At 48.2% G+C, this 20,372-nt stretch overlaps 2 protein-coding genes across 4 annotated transcripts in view; one reads left to right on the top strand and one right to left on the bottom strand.

The window, feature by feature from the left end:
- The window catches only part of TLN1 (talin 1), a 33,836-nt gene extending 17,598 nt beyond the window's left edge, over positions 1 to 16,238 (bottom strand). The window contains exons 1-20 of one of the 2 annotated variants that reach the window (XM_081279835.1): positions 15,970 to 16,238; positions 9,908 to 10,075; positions 9,571 to 9,668; positions 9,060 to 9,189; positions 8,801 to 8,953; positions 8,250 to 8,392; positions 8,020 to 8,147; positions 7,033 to 7,093; positions 6,277 to 6,381; positions 5,773 to 5,928; positions 5,490 to 5,591; positions 5,241 to 5,317; positions 4,843 to 5,023; positions 4,552 to 4,665; positions 4,312 to 4,420; positions 3,877 to 4,085; positions 3,616 to 3,714; positions 2,413 to 2,580; positions 1,959 to 2,253; positions 750 to 916 (exon numbers count right to left, since the gene is read on the bottom strand). In XM_081279835.1, coding sequence (XP_081135961.1) covers positions 750 to 916; positions 1,959 to 2,253; positions 2,413 to 2,580; positions 3,616 to 3,714; positions 3,877 to 4,085; positions 4,312 to 4,420; positions 4,552 to 4,665; positions 4,843 to 5,023; positions 5,241 to 5,317; positions 5,490 to 5,591; positions 5,773 to 5,928; positions 6,277 to 6,381; positions 7,033 to 7,093; positions 8,020 to 8,147; positions 8,250 to 8,392; positions 8,801 to 8,953; positions 9,060 to 9,189; positions 9,571 to 9,668; positions 9,908 to 10,037 — 2,625 coding nt within the window. In that variant the 5' untranslated portion in view covers positions 10,038 to 10,075; positions 15,970 to 16,238. The remainder of the gene's footprint in view (positions 1 to 749; positions 917 to 1,958; positions 2,254 to 2,412; positions 2,581 to 3,615; positions 3,715 to 3,876; positions 4,086 to 4,311; positions 4,421 to 4,551; positions 4,666 to 4,842; positions 5,024 to 5,240; positions 5,318 to 5,489; positions 5,592 to 5,772; positions 5,929 to 6,276; positions 6,382 to 7,032; positions 7,094 to 8,019; positions 8,148 to 8,249; positions 8,393 to 8,800; positions 8,954 to 9,059; positions 9,190 to 9,570; positions 9,669 to 9,907; positions 10,076 to 15,969) is intronic. The other variant, XM_081279836.1, reaches the window with a different exon arrangement.
- The window catches only part of CREB3 (cAMP responsive element binding protein 3), a 47,887-nt gene extending 27,591 nt beyond the window's left edge, over positions 1 to 20,296 (top strand). The window contains exons 1-10 of one of the 2 annotated variants that reach the window (XM_081279862.1): positions 16,422 to 16,571; positions 16,662 to 16,799; positions 16,890 to 17,049; positions 17,125 to 17,189; positions 17,305 to 17,394; positions 18,494 to 18,600; positions 18,690 to 18,758; positions 19,352 to 19,436; positions 19,526 to 19,610; positions 19,697 to 20,296. In XM_081279862.1, the coding sequence (XP_081135988.1) occupies positions 16,662 to 16,799; positions 16,890 to 17,049; positions 17,125 to 17,189; positions 17,305 to 17,394; positions 18,494 to 18,600; positions 18,690 to 18,758; positions 19,352 to 19,436; positions 19,526 to 19,610; positions 19,697 to 20,031 (1,134 nt within the window). In that variant the 5' untranslated portion in view covers positions 16,422 to 16,571 and the 3' untranslated portion in view covers positions 20,032 to 20,296. Of the gene's footprint in view, positions 1 to 16,421; positions 16,572 to 16,661; positions 16,800 to 16,889; positions 17,050 to 17,124; positions 17,190 to 17,304; positions 17,395 to 18,493; positions 18,601 to 18,689; positions 18,759 to 19,351; positions 19,437 to 19,525; positions 19,611 to 19,696 lie in introns of those variants that run through there. The other variant, XM_081279861.1, reaches the window with a different exon arrangement.
- The last annotated feature ends 76 nt before the right edge of the window (positions 20,297 to 20,372 follow it).

Here is a 20,372-nt window from a genome sequence, read left to right as displayed (position 1 = left end):
TTTCTTGAGGTCACTTCTGTTAGTCCACACTGAAAGATAATCACTATTGATAGGAACTGCCTTGGGAAAGTCAACAGGAAGCCTCAGGGGCATATGCGTTCCCTCTGGGATGGCAAATCCCTTCTTCAGGTGGAATTGTTCCTTCTTTCCCTCATTTCCTGCCCCACTCCCTAAAGCACCCAGAATACTACAGAGAGTGCAGTGAGCGAGGATCCTTGGAAAAGTGAGGACTCAGTTTAGAGTAGGGACCTCATGATTCCTAAGCAGGGAACTGTCTCTCCCTGCAAAACCGAAAAGCTCTAGAGCTCAATGGGTCTGGGAATCTTTGGAGCTTCCAAAAGGACACCAAAGGAATTTTGGTCCTCTGTACTCTTATGTCTTAGTATCCCAATGCCTTGTCTTTGTGATACTAGTGCCAAGATGCCTGGGACTGAAGGCCCATGCACCTCCACAGGAGAGATCAGGGAGGAGAGGAATCCCAGGCAGGTGGTGGCAGCAATGTAGGGAAAAGTAGGAACAGCAGACCTTGGACTGGACAGGAGGAAAGGGTATGGGTGCCTGGTAGTCACATGGCTGGGAGTCTAGGTTGCAGCCACCTGCAGCAATGGGGACACACTTGCTTCTTAAGTATTCTTTGTTCTTTTATATTTTCTATTTTTCCTGGGTCTCCCCATCAGATGAAGCTGAACATCTAGACCTTTCTACTTCCTTCAGGGCCCAGTCTGGGGTCTGCCAAGAAGGCTTTTTACCTTGGCAGCCTCCACCATCTTGGCTGTGGCATCAGCCAGGATCTTGGCAGCACTCAGGAGCTTGCGAGAGTTTTCCAGATCACTCTCTCCTTCAGCATCAGCCTTGATGGCATTGACCAGGTCTGAGGTGGCCTGGGCCAGGATACGGGCCTGTCGCACCATCTCTCCTGAGAGCACAGGGTATAATCAGGTTAGGAAGCTAGAGACACTGAGAGGGTAGTGGGTGGAGACAATGGAGAAGGAAAACAGTGAAGACAAGGTAGGTGGGGGATTTTAGGGACAGGAAAGAAACTGGAAAAAGTTTTTGAGTGATTTCTAGCAAGTTCTTTTTCTCTGGGCTTAGGATCTTGGGGAAGATTTCCCTGTGAGTTCATATGGGAGACAGGACAATCTCCCATGGGTTATTTTCAGGAAACAGTCTTGAGAAGACAAGACATTCTTTGTGAAGGCTTTTGGAATTAAGCAGGTAGTGTGGGGAAGGCTCTCTCTCTTTTTTTTTTGGCTTTTGTTTGGTACTGGGGATTGAACCCAGCAGGGGTTGTTTTACCTCTGAGCTACATCCCCAATGTTTTTTTTATTTTTGTTTTGGACACAGGGTCTTGCTAAGTTTCAGGTGCTGGCCTTGATCTTGTGATCCTCCTGTCTCAGTCTCTACAAATGCTGAGTTTACAGGTGTGTGCCACAGTACCTGGTAGGGGTAGCTCTTATATTTGGCATATTTGGGTGTGTACTTTGTTATATTCTTATTGTTTCTTTTTTTTGGTTTTGTTTTGTTTTGGCACTGGGGATTGAACCAGCATGCTTAACCATTGAGTCATATCACCAGCCCTTTTTATTTTGAGATAAAGTTTCATTAAGTTGCTTAGGGCCTTGCCAAGTTGCTGAGGCTGGCTTTGAACTTGTGATCCTCCTGCCTCAGTCCCCTGAACTGCTGGTATTACAGGCATATATCACTACACCTGGCTATTCCCCCACCTTTGGTATATTCTTTAAAATACTCCAAGGAAAGCAGAGCTGGGCTCATGTTTTTGCTTTATAGATGGGAAAGTGGAGGTTTTAGAGATTAAACATTGAGCCTGTGGTTGCATGGCTGAGATGGCCACATGGTGCTGAGTCTTTAGGGGTAGAGTGGTTGGGTTGGCAAAGGAATGTCCAAAGGCCTGGGGAATATCATCCAGGCTTTTGTCTTCCTGGGGTGGGTGTCCTTACCAGCATCACCCATGGAGCTGAAGATGTTTTCAGTGACAGTAAGGATGGTGTCAGTGGCCTGGTCATAACGGCCAGCAGGCCCAGCCCCTGTGGCGTGGGCCTTTACATGCTGCAGCAGTTCATTCAGGGCCTGAGTGACAGCTGTGGCTGCTGCTCCTACCCCTCGCAACAGCTGCCCATCTTCTGTGGCTGCCTGGGAGGCAGAAACACAGCCTTCCACAGCTTTGGCCACCAATCTTCCAGCCTCCACCAGCTGCTCTTGACACACAGGTGAGCTGATTGTAGGTGCCACCACCTATGGGCAAAGATGTAGGCAAGGGAAAGAAGTCATGAGGTGTTTGTGGTTTTCACATAGTCATTGGGATAGGTAATGAGGCCTCAAAAACCAAAGAAATAAAATGAGTGTCTGCCAATATCAGTCCTAGATGCAGGTGATAGTACTATTTGGGCTTACCTTGGTACAGGCCACCAATTGGGAGGTAGACAAGGCACACTGTGTGGCTGCAGCAATAACTTGGGTCTGAAGGCCTGAGTCCTCTGTTCGCTGGGCCACACTCTTGGCCTTGAGGACCAGGGCAGCTGCAGCACTTGCCACTGCCTTAGCTAGTTGCATTAGTACATCCTATGAGAAAATAGCAGTTAGTATGACCTGAGATTGAGCTTGGGATCCATAGACATTTCTCCAAAGCATAAGCTGCTTCATTATTCCCAATGACTCCAATCAGAGGACAGTGTATGCAGAAGCAACCAGAACCTATTCCTAGTCCCTGCCTTGAGCAACCCAGCAGGACAGAAACCCCACCAAGGAACAAACCTACACCAAAGAAATAGAGCCTACACCAAAGAGAAAAATGTATGAGGCGGATACACTCGAATGGTGAGGGAGGGATGGCACTAGTACAGTAGGATGGGGAGAGGAGGGACCTTTGGGGTCCTTCCTACCTCCAGTTTCTCTTTTTCCTTTCTTCTCAATCTTGGTTTGCAAGTAAGCAGTTGTCCTGGCATCTTGGGAACAAGTCCCTGAACTACTCTACCTGATCCCAGTTCCCCAGCCTTGCCTGGGCCAAGCCTCCTCATCTCCCATTGTGTTCTGCTCCTCTAGGAGGCTGGGGGAGAGGTACAGAAGCGAGTGTATGCGGCTCAGAGAGGACCAAGCTGGGAAGGCCCAGGCCAGAGGCCGTTACCGTAGGGGAATTGGGGGGAGATGGAGCCCCGGCCCCTCTGGGTGCACATATCTGCATGGGAAATCCAGGAGAAAAAGTCAGCTGTGGCAACTGGCATGAGGTGGGGAAGGGGAATAGCCAGAGGACCAATGTTCTCAGGGTAATGTGATTAGAGATTCAAGACAGCCTCAAGCTTGGGCAAGGGCTATATAGGGATGACAGGGCTAAGAATATCATCGTTGAGGGCCAAGAGTAAATTAGTAGGTTGTTTGGATTCAGGGATTCTCAATTCTTACTGCCCCCCCCCACTCCAAAAAAAAAAACCCCAAAAAAACAAAAAACAAAAACCCTGTAAGTTCCCAGTGTCATTCCTGGAAACAGACCCAGGTTGGTTTGGAGGGGTCAGTGCATAGAAGCAGGGACTGGGATATGGATTCAGGATCAGAGGTTACCTCCTAGAAGCAGGGGTTCTAGGGACCAGGTAAGTCACCAACCTGGAAATGGGGGTCAGTGTCACTTTCCCCAATTTGCTGCAACAGCTCCCCACTGGCCTGGCCCACGTTCCCAGCTGCTTGCAGCAGGTTCTGACGGGGCTGTGGAGAGTGAACACCTGTCAGAAGCTGCCCAATATCTGCCCACGTACCAAAGGGTCTCCTAGTCCCCTGGGCCACACTTCCATCTTACAACTTGGACTGCCCTTTCTCCTTGGACTGGAACCCTGTGTCCACCCTCACTGCAGCCCCCTGGCCCCTGACCTCAGCACTGGCTGGTTGGGCACTGCGCAGCAGTTCTGACACTGCTCCTGCAAGACCCTTTGCTGCCTGTAGCAGGGGCCGGCCACTGCCGCCTTCATCCTCCAGCAGGGCAGCCAGCAGTTTCACCCCACGGGACATCTCCGTCAGGTTGGAGGAGATTGTAGTGACTGCACAGCCTACTGCAGTATAGTCTGTCTCTGCAGGGTCTCCTGAGGGCAGAGGAAAAGCATGAGACAGGGCAGGCTAGACAACAGGCTAGGGAAGGAGCATTGTCACACCCAGTTAGTCACATACAAGTCCTAAAAGAGATGTACACACATAGAACATTCCATAATGAGTCAAGGTATAGTCACACATGGAGCCAGTCACACGCAAACTTGTACACACTTGTCCTCCCCTCCCTGGCACACGCACACATGTTGGTATCCAGCCTACCTGCTGTCAGGTTCACCACAGAGGCAGTACCAGCTGTGATGGCATCTACCTGGGAGTGGATCTCATGCTTTGATTCATCCATCTTGTTCTTACGCCAGGCCTTGGAGGCCTGAAAGAAGGAAGCAAAAAAAAAAAAAAAAAAATCCCCCTCAGGATCTGTTTCTGGTTTGGTTAGTCCCTCTCTATCCCTTGGGAGCTCCAGCTTTAGGACTACTGGTCTCTCCTCCATTCCATACTCACAGCATCCTGGCCAAGAGGGGGAAGAGTGTCAAAATCATCCAGAGTGGCCTGGGCAGCCTGCACAGCCTGCATGCTGGAGTTAATGGTTCCGGTGAGGGCTTGCTGTGCTGAAGTCTAAAAAACAAGGGAAGGAGGAATAACAGAGGCTGGAACGGAAAGTTTAGAAGAAAGAGAAGTTAAAGGGAATTCAAATAGGAACACAAAAGCCTGGGCACTGCTGACTCCTGGGTAGGCCTGGCAGAGGGTAGGAGAAGGGCCCAGGCACTGGGGTGGAAGATGGGCCACACTTACCAATGGAGGCATGTGTCCTCGGTGCATCTGACCACTGGTAATCTGCTGCTGGGCAGGTGGCATGCTGCCCACCTGGAAGTTCTCAGGCCCAGAGGCTCCAGAGCGCATGATGGCAGGAAGGGCCACAGAACCATGCTCCACTTTCCCCACCCGATTATACTGCTGCTGAAGGACTGTTGACCTGGAGACAAGGTGGAGGACAGAGGACTCCTCATCTCCCTGCCACCCTCCAGGAACACCGCCACAGCAAGTCCTGGGATCTGGGGGTTTATGAAGGATCATTACAGCCTATGCCTAGTGAAAAAACCATCCTAGGGATCCCTGTCCCCCAACAGTCATTGAAGTCAAGCCTTGCTTTCCCTACCCAATGGATGGGATCAGCCCAAATCTCTTCCTACTTTTTGGGAGACACTGAGTCCTCCAGCATAGTAGACTCCTCATCTCCCTCCAGCCCAAAGTGGTCCTTGCTTTTTTTCTGTAGGAAGGAAAAAGGAAGAATTGGGGGTAGTTAAAGAAGAGGAAGCTGGGAAAGGGAGTCTCTTCTTTCCATAGTCAGCTGTTTCACAGAACCTGGGACCCCATTTCTAAAGGACTGGCTTGGGAAAGGTGTTGGGGAGAGGAGGTGAAGGTGAGTCGACAGTGCTCACCTTCTTAAGGATGATGTCGATGTAGCCGGCAATAAGCTGTGCAATCTGCTCCCCCTCAGTTGTCTGGACTGAATAGTAGCCATCCTGATAATCCCCAAAGTCCTAGGGTAACAAGGTGGGACTCAGAAGAAAAGTTAAAGTCTAACTAGAATGGAAAGTCGAAGTAACAGCTTTTCTGGAGTCACATTCAGTGCACCTATCCCAAGGAAGGGGGAAAGACCTCTATAGCTGTCCCTTCTCAGAAAATCCCAAAGCCCTTCCTTATTGGAGTCCCCAGACCCACCAGGGTGAAGCTTTTGGGAGAGGCAGCCCAGCGTTTGATGTTGGTGAGGCTCCACTCCTGGATCACTTCCTTGGTCTTCTCATCCACACGCATCACACACTCTTTAGTGATGCCCAGAAGCCTGGGCACTAGCTTGTTCTTCCCTTTCATCTTTTCCTATAAAGCAGATTGGTGTTGGTATTTCAGGTCAGAGGTTGAATGAGAGGCAAACTGTCAGTTTAGCTTTAGATCACAAGGGATGCTAAGGTTGTTAGGAGGGCTACACAAGGGTGTCCATGAATGGGCCTGGGACAAGGGAAAACGCTAGGTAGAGAGGGAAGTAGCGGTGGAGGACTGACAACAGGCAGGTGTTCCAGGCAAGTTTCACAAGATCAGAAAAGCAGAGAATGGGACTTTTGGGGAAATATTGGGAAATGTGATTGAGGGAAGAGTCAGAGACTTTCAGAGAGATAGGAAAGGACAAGAGTGAGAAATAGGAGGATAATGAGAGGGACCAGAACCCACCTTGACCAGGAAGAAGGAGACACCATAAGTCTTGAGGGAACGGGCTAGCTTCACATAGCGTACCTTGGCCTCAATCTCACTCATCTGCCCACAATTCTTGTGTGCCTTCAAATATGAAATGGAGAAAGATTCAGCAAAAATATGGGAATAAAGCTACAGCTAAGAAGTCAAGGTGATATGTTAACTGTATCAAGAAAATATTATGGGGACACAGAAAGGTTCAGGAGCGCAAGAGATGTGAAATGATGGAATGGGGTCTGGCTAGGGATATGCAGAAGCGATGACTCATGAGATATGGATAAAGAACTTACAGATAAGGATAAAGAACTTACAGATATTCTATAGTGAAATATATAGTTAGGAATTAAAAGTTCAAAGAGAAGGCCTTGTGGGATGAGTATTCAAATAACGGAGATAATACCTCACCCTTGGACAAGGATTATACTTTCACAATAATTTCAGGCATAGTAGCCCATTTGATGCTCCCATCAATCATACATGGGGTGTAGGCACTTTTATCCCACATTAGAGGTAAAGAAAATATTGAACTGAATTCCATGGCAAAATTGGTGATGGGGCTGAGATCAAAGCCCAAGTCTTCTGCTTGTTTGACACAAGAGATGTAGAAGAAGGTAAGGGTAGAAGGGTAGAAGCAGGGTAAGCAGAGATGGGCAGTGAGCAGGGGTCCACTTAGTCAGTAGGATCAAGCAGCAAAGCTCCCAGATCATCCCAGACACTCTCCCCTACCCCATTCACCTGGAAGATCTTACGCTCTCCCTTCTGCTTCACATACTCCTTGGGCAGGAAGTCCTTCAGGCTACACCAGAAAAGGGAGGGTCAGCACGTAGTGGACAGCATTGGGGGACATGTGAGCCATCAATTTTGGGCCTAGGGGTATGAGGAAATGTCTAGGACAGTGCTACCTCTAGGGAGAAGGAGGACTCTAAGGGAACTGGGTCTGGATTATCTTCTGAAATGGAGATAATTTAACATGAATTCTTGAATGCAACCTGTGTCTCCCTCTGTGGGGAAAGGGGCTCATTAAATCGGAAGTTCAGTCTCTGAAAGAGAAAGGGTCTAGAGCACCATTTCAGGGAACCAAGAAGTGGAAGAACTCCCTAGAAGGATGACCATGCACTTAGGAAGCTAGAAAGTCATAATGAATTATGCATTCCTAGAAATACTAGTAGATGAAACTTGGGAGATTTTTTTGGGGGGGAGAGCCGTATGCTAGGGATTGAACCAAGGGGTGCTTTACCATCAAGCCACATTCCCCTACTCCCAGTACTACTACTACTACTACTACTACTTTTTTGACAAGGTCTCACTAAGCTGCTGAGGCTGGCCTCAAACTTGCAATCCTTCTGCCTTAGCCTCCTGAGTCACTGGGATTATAGGTGAGTGCCATTATACCTGGCTATTTTAGAAACTTTTTAATCTAATTCCCCTTCAAGGAAAATGTTATCCTATTTTCCTCTGGCTACTGCAGCAAAATTCTTCAGGGAATCTAAATAGACAAGAGTTACATACTTCTGGGAAAGGGAACAGGGGCAGAGATACAGCACTACAGTCATACTCCAATGGGACCAATAAGGAAAAAAAGAATGATGACTGTGTGGGTCAAATCCTGGTTCCTTGGAAGAAAAGACAGGGGGACAAGGTCTGGGATGGAGACAGGCTTTTTGGGGTGACAATGGTAGGGAGTCCTGGGCCATGACAGAGTATGGGATGTGGGTTACTCACTCGAGGAAGCCAGCCTTGTGCTTCTGTTCGTTGTGGGGTCCAAACTGGATCTGGCATTGAAAGCCAGCAAATTCACAGGCTTTGTCAAAGGAGACAGGGTGGGAGCCATTCAGGATATCATCTCGTGCCTGGAGAGCACAGGAGGAGCAAATGTTGTGTGGGTGTAGTGATACCCCACAATGTGCTCCGCTCCCTCTACCTGTCCTGCACCAGACAAGTCCTTTTCATACCTGCACGTAAAGGAGGTTCAGCTGTACAGGGTCTCGGGAATCCACATTCTGGTCTGAGTAGAAGAATTTCCTCCGCAGCAGTAGTGTCTCATGCTCCTCTACTCCCTGTTCCCTCAGTGTCCGGCCATGGTCCAACCAGTTCACTGGGACATAGAGAGTTCCCTCAGTGTCAAACCCCCATTGCTCTTGAGCTATCTGCTGTCTGGGTTTTTGTTTATTTCTTCATTTCTTACTTTCCCTCACTAAAATGTAAGTTCCGTGAGTGTAGGACTTGTTTTTTTTTATTATAGATGCATCCCCAGTGTGTAAAACAGTGCCTTTTACAAGCTGATGCAGAATAAATAAGGAATAACTGACTGCCCTTCCTGGCCCTCTCCCAAAACCCTCTTTGTTTGTTTGTTTGTTTGTTTGTTTTTTAGCTTTAGGTGGACATATTTTATTTTTACGTGGTGCTAAGGTCGAACCCAGTGCCTCATGCATGCTAGGCGGCATATTACCACTGAGCCACAACCCCAGCCCCCACAAAAGTCCTCTTTTTTCCAGTTGCTTACACTCATCATCTGTGTGCAATTTTTGCTTTAGTTTCTCCATCTTCTTTTCATCTCGTAGCAGTGTCTTGTCCTTTCGCAAAGTGCCTGTTCCCTCATCCTTTTTCTCTTCCATCAGCTCTCGAACCAGTGAATATTCGTCATGGTTGGTAATACCTAGGGAAGGGGGACAGTTTGATAACTTTCCAGGCACCACATCTAGATCTTATGGCAGAGTTAGAGCTTCCGGGCCTGGGCCCTCAGCTCCACCAAGACCCCTTACCAATGCGAGCACAGATGGTCATGAGCATGTCAGTAACAGTCTTGGAGTCATCCACCATGATTGTCTTCACAGTTCCATCTAGCATCCGGATCTTCAGAGGTCTCTGTTTCTTCCTGTACTCCATAGTGTCCTATCGGGGTAGGAGAAGGAGGTCAGGCCTACTTTAGGCTAAAGGCATTAGTTCTATTTCACATGGCCTGAGGGGAGGAAACTAATTTACCAAAAGGAAAACTATCATGATTCATTCAAAAGTAGGGTATTATGACTGACTGTAACAGAAAGCAATATGGGAGTGGGGCTGGGTATTATTTATTTTATAAGAGAAAGCAACATGGGTTGAGCATTTACATAAAGCCCTGGGTTTAATCCTCAGAACCATTAAAAAAAAATAACAAATAAAGCAAGAGGGGGAGGGATCAGAGACACTAGATGTGGGTGCTGAAAATAGGAGGTGGGACAGTGATTGCTGATAGAAGAGGATGTTAGTGATCCTTGATGGAATGATACTCACCCCATTTCGGAGCATATAGTAATCCAAAGCTTTCCCAGCCTCCAGCCATATACCTTTTTTGGGGTCATCATCTGACAGAAACAGCCCGAAGTCGCTGGCTAAAAGAGAAGATGGATCACCTTAGACTTATAAAGACCCCACTGTGGCTGGCTGCATCACTGCCCCTTACCATTTCTCCCATGACCTTGGGCCTAAAGAGGAAGAAGGGAACAATGGAGCATAACCATGAGGAGTGAGTAGTCTTAGGGAACAATGAAGTCATCCCTTAAGTTCAAGAGCATGGAAAGGAAAATAGACAGAGGACCCCTGCCCCAGCCACCTGGGTAGTTAGACTTACGAGGGCCAGCTAGGGCCTCAGGGATACGCTCACGAATAATGCGGCAGGCATCGTACACCATGGTAGATGGCTCAAACTGCATCGTCTTCACCACATTCCCAATGCTGATCTTCAGCGAAAGTGCAACCATGATGGCAGTTTCGGCTCTCCAGCCTGGCTATACCTGTCCTGCGACATTGGGGCATTAGAATACACTCTCAATTGGAAAAGAGGCTTACCAGTCAGTGAAGTTCTAGAGAGAAGATTTTTTTGAAAGGGACTCACCAAAACAGATTAAAGCAGTTTTTTTTTTTTAATTTAGTAATTTTAAAAAATTAAAGATTCGTTACATTAAAAGGGCCAGTTCTGATCATTTAAGACATCCAGGGGAGAGGCTAGTCTGCAGGGTACAATAGTGGATCTGAAATACTATGTTACTGTGGGCACTGCCCTGACCCACCACTGAAATTTGTCTCCCTTCTTTCTTCTAAGTGCCTCTCTTGCCACTTGTCCCTGCTCACTTCCTTTTCAAGTCCTACCCGGCCTGTATTTTTCTCTCTGTCTTCCACTGTGTCCTCTGGCTTTTCCCTGTCTGTGCTTTTCAGAGCTCTGCCCTAACACATCATGTGACCTCTTCTCTTAGCTTTAGCCTTTTCTGCAAAATGAAGACGTTACATGAGATAATTCCCAAGGGTTCTAAAGCCTGCAAACAGACTCTAGCTAGCTTGGCAGGGAGATCGAGTGCAGGCTCTTCTGGCCATCCAGGCCCACTCCTGCCCCAGCCTTTCTTCAACCTGAGAGGTTGGGGGGTGGGTGGCTCCTCAAGGAGCAGAGCCACATATCTGGTTTCCCTGCCAGTCAATCTAAAATTATGATTCTCTAGTCCAAAGGGATCTCAGAAATTATCTAGCTAACTCTTGAATTTTGCAAAAGGGGAAGCAGACCCTGGGAAGAGAGGACAAAGTTTCAAGGCATGTGAGAGAAAGAGCCCAGTCCTTCTAACTCAGTCCTTGCTCCTTCCAAGTCACCAAGTTGATACTCAGGTCTTGCTGCAACTCCTATGCACTCTCTGCTTCAGCAAGTCCTTCTCTGCCCTCCACCTGTTACCTCCTCTTACAGTATCAGTGCAGCTCAGCATACAGGGGTCTTACCCGGCTTTTCTGCCCTCCAGGCACCACATCTCAGAGAGCTAAAGGAGCCACTGTGGGCAGCAGGTGGCGCACAGGCTGCAAGAGGACAAGTCTGCCCAGCAGCTGATGATGGGACCCAGTGTGGTACAGGGATTGGGTGCTTCTTAATTAAGAGAATGAGGTCCCCATTCCCTTCCTGGCAAACTGCTAGCTCCAAGTGGGGAAAGCAGGACTGGAAAGCAGAGGTGGGGTGTCCGAATACAGAAGGCATTTGAGAACCAGGGAAGTTGGGAAGGGGTGGACGGTAAAGAGGTCAGGAGAGATGAGTGGAGAGAGTTCAAAGTCTAGGTAGAAACAGGACGCAGATGTGGGAAAGGTCTGGATCAGTGACTACTAGACCATTTCTGACCATATAAATAGTCAAGAATCTCAAAAGAGAAAAATGATGGCTCATTCACTCTCTTTTCTCCAAAAAAAGAAAGAACCCTCCCAATCTCCCCTCTCTCCACCTGTTCTCCTGGGGCACTTCTCCCAAAATGGGACAGACCTGGCCATGGACTGCTTACCACAAAAGTGAGGGCTGGAGGGTCAGAGAAGCCAGAAGTCCGAGGAGCTAAAGCAGGACTGAAAGGACCCTTCACCCTAAACTGAAATTGCATGTCTCCCCCCATTTCCTCCGGACATATGGACACCCACTTCTTCCTCAGAGGCCTCTGGTAAGACCCCGATAAGGCAGTTGAGTCATGCCTACCCTAACTCCCAGGCTGGTCCTGAGTGGACATCTACAAAATTGGGTGAAGGATGGGGAGGGTCAAGGATGGGGAGGGAATTAGTGCACTGGGGGTAGTGGTGGCAAAGAACAAGGCCCCTGGAAGTTTAAATAGAAGCTAACTGATTCCTGCCCTGGCCTAAGAACTTTGCTCCCTTTTCCATCATGTTTTATGGAATAGCAACAACACCCCCTCCGTGTCCCCCTCCCAGGGAACTCCTCCTCCCTCAATACATTCCTGAGATGCATTCCAGAGGAGTTGGGCAATTGGAGGGGGGAGGTAGGACAGAGGACAGGAGGTCAAATCCCAGCAAGGAATGGAATGTAAGTGTATTGGGGCTAAGGAATTTTAGGGTACGTGGAGAACATAGAGCAGATACCCACAAACAGAACTACGGAAAGATAAGGAGTTATAGAGAGGGACAAAGAGAGCAAGAAAGCTGAAGATGGAGTCAGAATGTAAGAGGGTTGGGGGAGTAACACTCAGTCTGTTACCAAATTTGGCCTCTGAGTCCTCAACCTCGGGGAGGGGGGGAGGGTTTGTGGGTGAGACTGACATATCCGGCCTCGGGCTGCTGGAGGCTCATTTAGGGCTGGACTGGGCAGCTGAGCTGGGCTTTGGACCTAACTTCCTCCAACACAGCCCCTCCACATTTACACATGCACACTCATTCTCCCCTAACGCACCCCAGCATGTGCACAGACCTCTTTCCCACAAAGCCACCTACATTGTCTCTATATACATCTTATCTCAACCACACAGCCTCTACACTGATCTTCTTATAGGGTCCCCATCCCACACACATAGCTTCCCCACAAATCACAAGCATGCCATGCTCCAGTGCTCTGGTCCCCAGCATCTCTCCTCCTATTACACATTCTCCTTCATTCACCCAGCCAGAATTCCTTGAGGAATGGGCCAAACTTTCAGTGGCTAGGAACCAAGATGAGTAAGACCTAGCCTTTGCCTTCAATGGGCTCCCAATCTTCCAGGTAGGTGGGTAAGCTAAATAAAGTATTACAATAATGTGATGTGATAAAAGCCAAAAAGTGTGTGTTCAGAAGACAGATCTACTTCCAAGGGGCGGGAGAAGTAGGAAGATTAGGGAGTGGGATGAAAAAATGTCCATGAAAGGTATCATTTGAAGTTAAGATTTAAAAAAATAAATAAATATAATAAGAAGTAATAGTGATCTAACATTTATTGACTATATATCCATTGCACTGTATACATAATTTCAGTTATCCTTACAACAACCCTGCAAGGTAGGTGTCATTATTTCCATTTTTACAGATTTGGAAACTGAGGCTCAAGAAAGTTAAATACTTGTTCAAAGTACTTGTCCAAATACTAAGTTGGTGAAGTCAGGATCCGAACCCATGTCTCTCTGACTCCAAAGCCCAAGCTCTCTCCATTACGCCAGCCGGAGATGAGTCAAAAGTAGCATTCCAGGCAGGGAGAATAGCTTAAGCAAAGGTGGAGAAGCAGGAAATCGTGGAGGAGCAGTCAGGGAAGTGAGTAGGCAGACTGGCTGAAGCACAGGGTACCTGCAAGGGAGCAGTGGTGAGGAAGTCAGGGTTAGGATGGAAAGGCAGGGGTGGCCTACAGAAGAGTATGAGAATTTTACCTACTGGTGGGGGACAGGAGACAAAAGGAAGCTTTGAAGCAGAGAAGGAACATAACCAGAACTGCAATTTAGGAAAATAACTCAGAGATTGTTTACAAAGACACTGTTTAGTACAAGTAAGAAGTAAGGAAACCAGAGTTAGAATGGTAAAGAGGAAACCGCCATTCAGGAGAGACTTTTTGGCGGAGGGTACCGGGGATTTGAACTCAGGGGTACACGACCACTGAGCTACATCCCCAGCCTTATTTCATATTTTATTTAGAGACAGGTTCTCACTGAGTTGCTTAGCACCTCACTTTTATTGAGTTTGGCTTTGAACTTGTGATCCTCCTGCCTGAGTCTCCTGAGCCACTGGGCTTACAGGTGTGCACCACCGCACCTGGCTCAGGAGAGATTTTTAAGAGGTAGAATTGACAATACCTGATGACAGTCTGTTCTGTCAATCTCTTGGACCACAGCCCAAAGTCAGGCTGGGATCCCTTAGCTTCCGATCATCAGTGGATAGAGCAGCTGAATTTAGGTAAGGAATTGGGACTTTCCCAACTGGGGCAAGGATGAGGGAAAAGAAGATGGGATGTGATTAATAATCAGGTAGGAAAAATACATATACTATCAGTCACTGGATCAGGCTGGGGGAAAGGGAGGAGTGACTACATGGATGATGGCTAAGTCAGAGGAAGATGGAGTGAGGTCAGAGGCCAAGTCAGGCTATAGGGGTTTGAGAACAGATGGGGGATACAGTAAGTAGCTAAATTAGGCTGAGTAGGGTGGGGAAGTAAAGAGATATTGGCAGTGTCTAAAACTGGAGCTGTGGTGGGGGGCAGGGCAGTCTAGGGTATAGACAGTAGCTGAATCAGGATGGGTAGGGTATAGTACTGTAGTCAGTGGCAGGGTCAAGCTGGGAGTGAAATGGGGGTGTGGTCAGTGGCCTGGCTAGGCGTGAGATCAGCAAGACCCAGTTTCCTCTTTGGGTCTCATTTCCTCTTTTCTGTTGGGGAGTGGGGGAAGGGGATCTATAACTGGATCAAGAAATTAAAAGACTCAGAACTAGTGGATGTACATGGCAGGGGCTGATGGGTGGACAGGTATTCAGCAGATGACCAGGTGGTATGCAGGAAAGCTCAGGTTTGGGTGAGGGTAAATTAAAGTAGCATATGTGGATTAAGAGGTGGGGTTGAGGCAGCAGAGAGGATGGGAATGGCTGGAACAACATAGGAAAGTCAAAGGCAAAGAAAGTATTCTATAAGGAGGTATAACAAAAGGGTATGTAATCAGAGATAGGGATGAGAGTTGGAGAGGGACACTTAATATCTAGGGAAAGAGTTAAAGGGAAGGCAGTGTAGCTAAACTATCGGGATTTAGTCATCCCCTTCTCCCCTGGCAATAGTGTTTCCTTGGTCTGCATCCCCCTTAGTCACCTGTCTCCTCTTCCCTAAGCAGTCCCCCACTTACCACTAGGCTTTGTAACATCTCCTGGGTCCCTGTTTATTTTCTACATCCCTTCTTATAAACAGATAGTCAGGAATCCCTGTCCTCCAACTGTGGTAACCACACTAAGAGCCTTGGGCATAGAGAGTGGAATAAAAAAGCTGGAATCCCGGATACCTCTGATTTTAGCTGAATCCCAGAATCCTGGTCTGAAATTAGTTTATCATCTCTCTGGGTTGGGTGAAAGAAGCTTCTGTGACTACACAGGAATAAGGGACCTCTGCACAAAACAAAGGCATCTACTTACTACAAACTTCTTAAATTTTACCTGCTCAAGGTCAAGGACCCTGGCTTCAGCCACAATCCCAAAGTTGCCTCTAAATGCTAACATTAACCCTGACCCTAATTTGTTTCCTGATTCCCAGTACTAGCTTTGACATTCTTCTCTTTCCTAGCAGACACCCATACTGGTCTAATTTTTACCTTTAGCACCAGCTCTCCTGGCTATAACCTTAAAGGTTGAGCCCTAAACCTAAAACTCATTTGTAATTTGATTGCTAAATCTCATTTTCAGTTTGTCCTTAATACTGACCATGACACGGTCTTTAATCCCTAAAACGGACTACTAATCTAATTCCTGTTGTTGACCCTTAACCCGACCTTGCACTCTGACTTACAGTGGCCATTTCATAAAACAAAATAATGACCTTAATCTAAACCTCACCTACACAAAACGGACCTGACTCATAGGAATAACTGAAATTTTAGCCCCGTTTTATAACTTCTAAGCCAACCCCAACTAGTCCCAAACTCACCCAAAGCTTTCCTACCACATACCCGCTATCAGCTAACACCAAAGCACATCGCCGCCCTGCGCCTCACTGCCACCCATTCCTCACCCTCCCCAAAACCTAGACCAGGCAGGGGACGGTTCCCAGGAAGGACCTGCCTCCCGCAAGCCGGCCTACTTAACTCCGATACCTAGCTGAGACACACTGGACGTTGACCTCTCCCACTGAACCCGAAACACCACACGCAGGACAGTCGGGGGCCCCGCCCGTCCGCCCGCCTTCCGGGCCGGGCCCCGCGGCCCCACCCCGAGGTTCCAGTTCGCCCGGTCCAGCCTACCTGTGCTGCCGGGCTCTGTGCCCCACCCGCCGGCCCGCTAGCCGCTCGTAGTCCGGGTCGTTGTCGGGCTTCGGCCTCGCCCTCCCTTCGACACTCTCCGCCACTTCCGTCCCGGGAACGTCCCCCACCCGCGGGCGGCGCCCTGGGCCCGCGCTCTATGGTTGCGGGGACTGCAGGAAGCTGCTCTGGCCCCAGCTCTCGATGCTCGGGAGCCCGCCGAAGACCGGCAGCCCCTCCCCGGCAGGAAGCAAGGGTGCGGCGCTACCGGAGAAAACACCCGAACTACGCCCGAGTTCCCTTTTAGACTCTTAACTCTTCCTTTTTCTAGCTTGGGGTGAAGGCGTGGCCGGATCCCCGAATCCCCGCCCCAGGGTGGGTGGTAGCCGCGGGGACGTCCCCATCATTTGCATAGCCCCCGGGACGTGGCGCGACCCGGAGGCCACTTCCGAGTTGGAGAGAACTCCAAGTCCCAATATGCCATGGGGTTGGATGCGTCATTTATGTTGTGTTGGAGGCTGAGGAGCCCTGGAGCTGGGAGTCGGCTCAGGCTTGATAGCGACGGCTAGCCCCCAGCGGGGCAACCCAGCGGACGGAACAGCGAGGTAGGGGAGATGGCCTGGGGTCCGGCCTAGAATCCGGGGTGGAGCCGCGTGGAGGGGTGTACCTTTAGTTTCTGCCTATCTTTTCCGTAGATGTCCCACATGGAGCTGGCCTTGGACCCTGGTGACCAGGACCTGCTGGGCTTTCTGCTAGAGGAGAGCGAAGATTTGGGGGCTGTGCGGGACGAAGTCGTGGAGGCTCAGCTGGACGGGAAGCTGTCGCCCTCCGAGGTGAATAGAGGTTCTGAGGGGGGAAGCTCGGGATATCTGTCAGCTCGGGAGTGGGGGGTGGAGATCAATCAAAGCCTGCTAATTTGTTAGGACTCCGTGCAATTACTGAGCGACTGGGAGGCAGAGGATTTACTGAGCTTTCTGCTGAGTCCCCCACAGTCCTTGGATGTTCTTGGATCCTCGGACTCTAGCCTTGTCCACCACGATCACACCTACTCCCTCCCACAGGAGTATGTCACCGTCGATCTAGGTGAGTCTGAAATAAGCAGTTTTGGGGGAGGAGAGGGTTCATGGGTCTGATTATTCCTACTATCCCTTTTTGTAGATAGTGGGAGCTGTGGAAAGGAGGTCCAGATGACTCCACTGCATATGGAGGAGCCCATTGAGCAGGTACTTGACTTGGTTTTCAAGAGGATTATTCCCACATTGCACGGGTGGGGCAGAGTTCCCCATTCCTTTCTGACATCGGCCTGCAACTCTGCTGCCCATTTCCCATACCCCCCAGGAGATTGCTAGGCTGATACTGACAGAAGAGGAGAAAAGGCTATTGGAGAAGGAGGGGCTTACTCTGCCCAGGACACTTCCTCTCACTAAGGTAAGGAAGGCTTCCATTGGTGAAGCAAAGGCTGGATGCAAATTCCCAAGTAGGCAAATTCTGTGACAAAGTTAGCAAATCTGTTGCTAGTAGGAAACTGGGGCAGTTCCTGACTTTGGTGTTCTTTTTAAGAAAAAATAAATTCAAAATTATCAGTGCAACATTAGTATACAGCCTTGGAAAGATCTGTCCAAGTGAAGGGCATTCTATTGACTTCATGGTAATCTACTTCTTACTCAGTTGTAAAGTGTCTTGAGTTCAACAATTGGGACTAAGCAATATAATAAGAATAAGGATAAAATCCTGTTTTAGGTTGCAAGCAGTGAATGGCAACTTCATAGGCATAGTATTATGATACTATGAGGAAATCAATGTTCATTGGCAGAAAGGTTAAGGTCAGCAGTATGGTGTAGCTAGCAAAAAGTACATGGGATTTGGAAGCTATTGATAGAGGTGCTACAAGGGCAGTGACTAATTTGCTCTCCTTTATACTAGTTAAAGCACATTTTAGAGTTCATCAATGATTTAAAAATTTGTTGAGGTTTTTTCCTTTTAAAATTTAGGCAATGTTAAAAGTGTCCTAAAATAGTTAATTAGGGTTTGTTCTATTTGGCCCCAGAGACTAGGTAAGTCTGATGGACAGAAATTACAATGAGAAGCTGGGCACGGTGGTGCACTCCTCTAATCCAAGTGACTTGAGAGGCTGAGGCAGGAAGTTCACAATTTTGAGGCCAGCCTTGGCAATTCAGTAAGATCCTATCTCAAAAACTGGGGATGTATGTAGCTCAGTGGTAAAGTGCTCCTGGGTTCTATCCCCAATACTGCCCACCATGCCCCCCACCAAAAAAAAAAAAAAAAAAAAAAGAAAGAAAAATTGTAAGAAGACTGATGTTTGTTCAGAATAAAGTTTTTAAAAAATAAGCTTGTTTAAAATGTCCTGGCTTGTCAGAGGGTTAACACTGGTCCTTAGCATCCAGACAGAAGTAGAATGACTATTGGTCAGGGTAGCTGTAGAAGGGATTCCTACACTGGGAATATTGAACTTGGTTGCCTTCTTTGATCCAATACTCCTTTGATACTCTCTCCCATCTTCTCTCAGATGGAAGAACAAGTTCTGAAGCGAGTGAGGAGGAAGATTCGAAACAAGAGGTCTGCTCAAGAGAGCCGTAGGAAGAAGAAGGTGTATGTGGGGGGTTTAGAGAACAGGTATGAAAGGGAGAAGGAATAGAATAGTTGTGTTAAGGTTTTAAAAAGGGAGGATACAGCCATATTCCCATATTCCTTTTATCCTCCAGGGTCTTGAAATACACAGCCCAGAATCTGGAGCTACAGAACAAAGTACAACTTCTGGAGGAACAGAATTTGTGAGCAACCTTCCAGATAATTTCTCCCAAACCCGCCACTTAATGTCGTCTCTTCCCTATTATCCTACACTTGATTTGTAGGGGCAGCTCCTCAAATGCAGGGTCTGGTCATTGGCCTTTACTCTATGATTACAAGAAGTTCCCAATGATGGGAATAAATTTACAAGTATCTAAGGATAAGTTAAGTACCTGGAAAGTGGAAGTAAGTTAAAGACCTCATAGGGCAGTAGTAGCTGAATGCAGTTAGGACTGTGGGGAGGGATGGGTAGAGAAAGCATTCTAGGCAGAGAGAACACAACAGTCAGGTTTGGCTAGAAGGCACATTGGGTTAGAAGGTAGAGAACACAGAGTACCTGGTGAGAATTATGTGCACTGCTGACCAGGCACTGACGAACTATTGAAGGTATTAATTTCAGTCAGGGAAGTGTTTTGTTTTAATGAGGGACTCAGTATTTTGTTCAGAGAAGTCATTTGCAAAAATAGGACAAAATAATAAGAGGATTCAGGGCAGAGGGAGGAGGTGGGCATAACAGAGGTTTTCATTGTGGCTTATGATGCTGGCAAGGAGTATTCAATACAGTACCCTCTTCTAGGTCCCTTCTAGATCAGTTGAGGAAACTCCAGGCCATGGTGATCGAGATATCAAACAAAACCAGCAGCAGCAGCACCTGTGTCCTGGTGAGGATGGTGTTGGGAGGAGGGATTCCTCAGGGGTGGAGACAGGAGTACAATTCAGATCCCTTTATCCCCTTTTTTCTATGCTCCAGGTCCTACTATTCTCCTTCTGCCTTCTCCTTGTGCCTGCTATGTACTCCTCAGACACAAGGGGGAGCCTGCCGGCTGAGCATGTTGGTAAGAGGATTAAGGATATCTTTCAGGCACTGACTAGAGGCTTAGACTCCTTCTGTGTTGTTTCCTAATAGTTCTTGTCTTCTCAGTGTTCCGCCAGCTTCGTGCCCTCCCCAGTAGGGACCTGCACCAGCTGGAGCTACCTGCGCAGCAGTCAGACGTACAAAAGGACAACACGAACCAGTTACTGGACAGCTCAGAACATACACTCCAGGCCCCTGGCAACTTTTCCTGCCTGCAGTATCACATGCCTCAGGCTTCTCAGGAAGAGTCTTCTCTGCAGTGGCCACTCCCCAATCTCTTCTCAGAGCCCCTCTGCCCGGGTCCCACTCTTCCCCTGCAGGCAAATCTCACAGGAAAGGGGGGATGCCTCCCTACCCACAGCCCATCACCTGTCATCTTGCAGGACAGATACTCAGGTTAAATGTGAGAATATAGGTGTTTCAGCAAAAGCCCACCCCACCCTGCTGTCTGTCCAAATAAAAAAATAGGAGAGGGTTGGCTTTCACTCCTGTGCCCTGCTAGGATGCCTACAGGCTCAAACACACAACACTTACTGGCTTTGTGGGTCTTTTATTTGTACCCATGTGTGTCTATTATCCCATGAATGGATCTGGGGAAATCAACTGACCACCTCAAATATTTCATGCAGTGAGGGAAAGGGTAAGGAAATAAATAAGTGATTCTGATGCATGGTTCACCCTCAGCCCCTCTTTACTGGCACAGCAGGGTGGGGAAAAGGGGAAGGCATGATTGTCCTGGTGG

Source organism: Spermophilus citellus (assembly GCF_964194105.1).
Source record: "Spermophilus citellus genome assembly, chromosome: 2".
NCBI lineage: Eukaryota > Metazoa > Chordata > Mammalia > Rodentia > Sciuridae > Spermophilus > Spermophilus citellus.
This window is presented reverse-complemented; position numbering and strand designations above follow the sequence as displayed.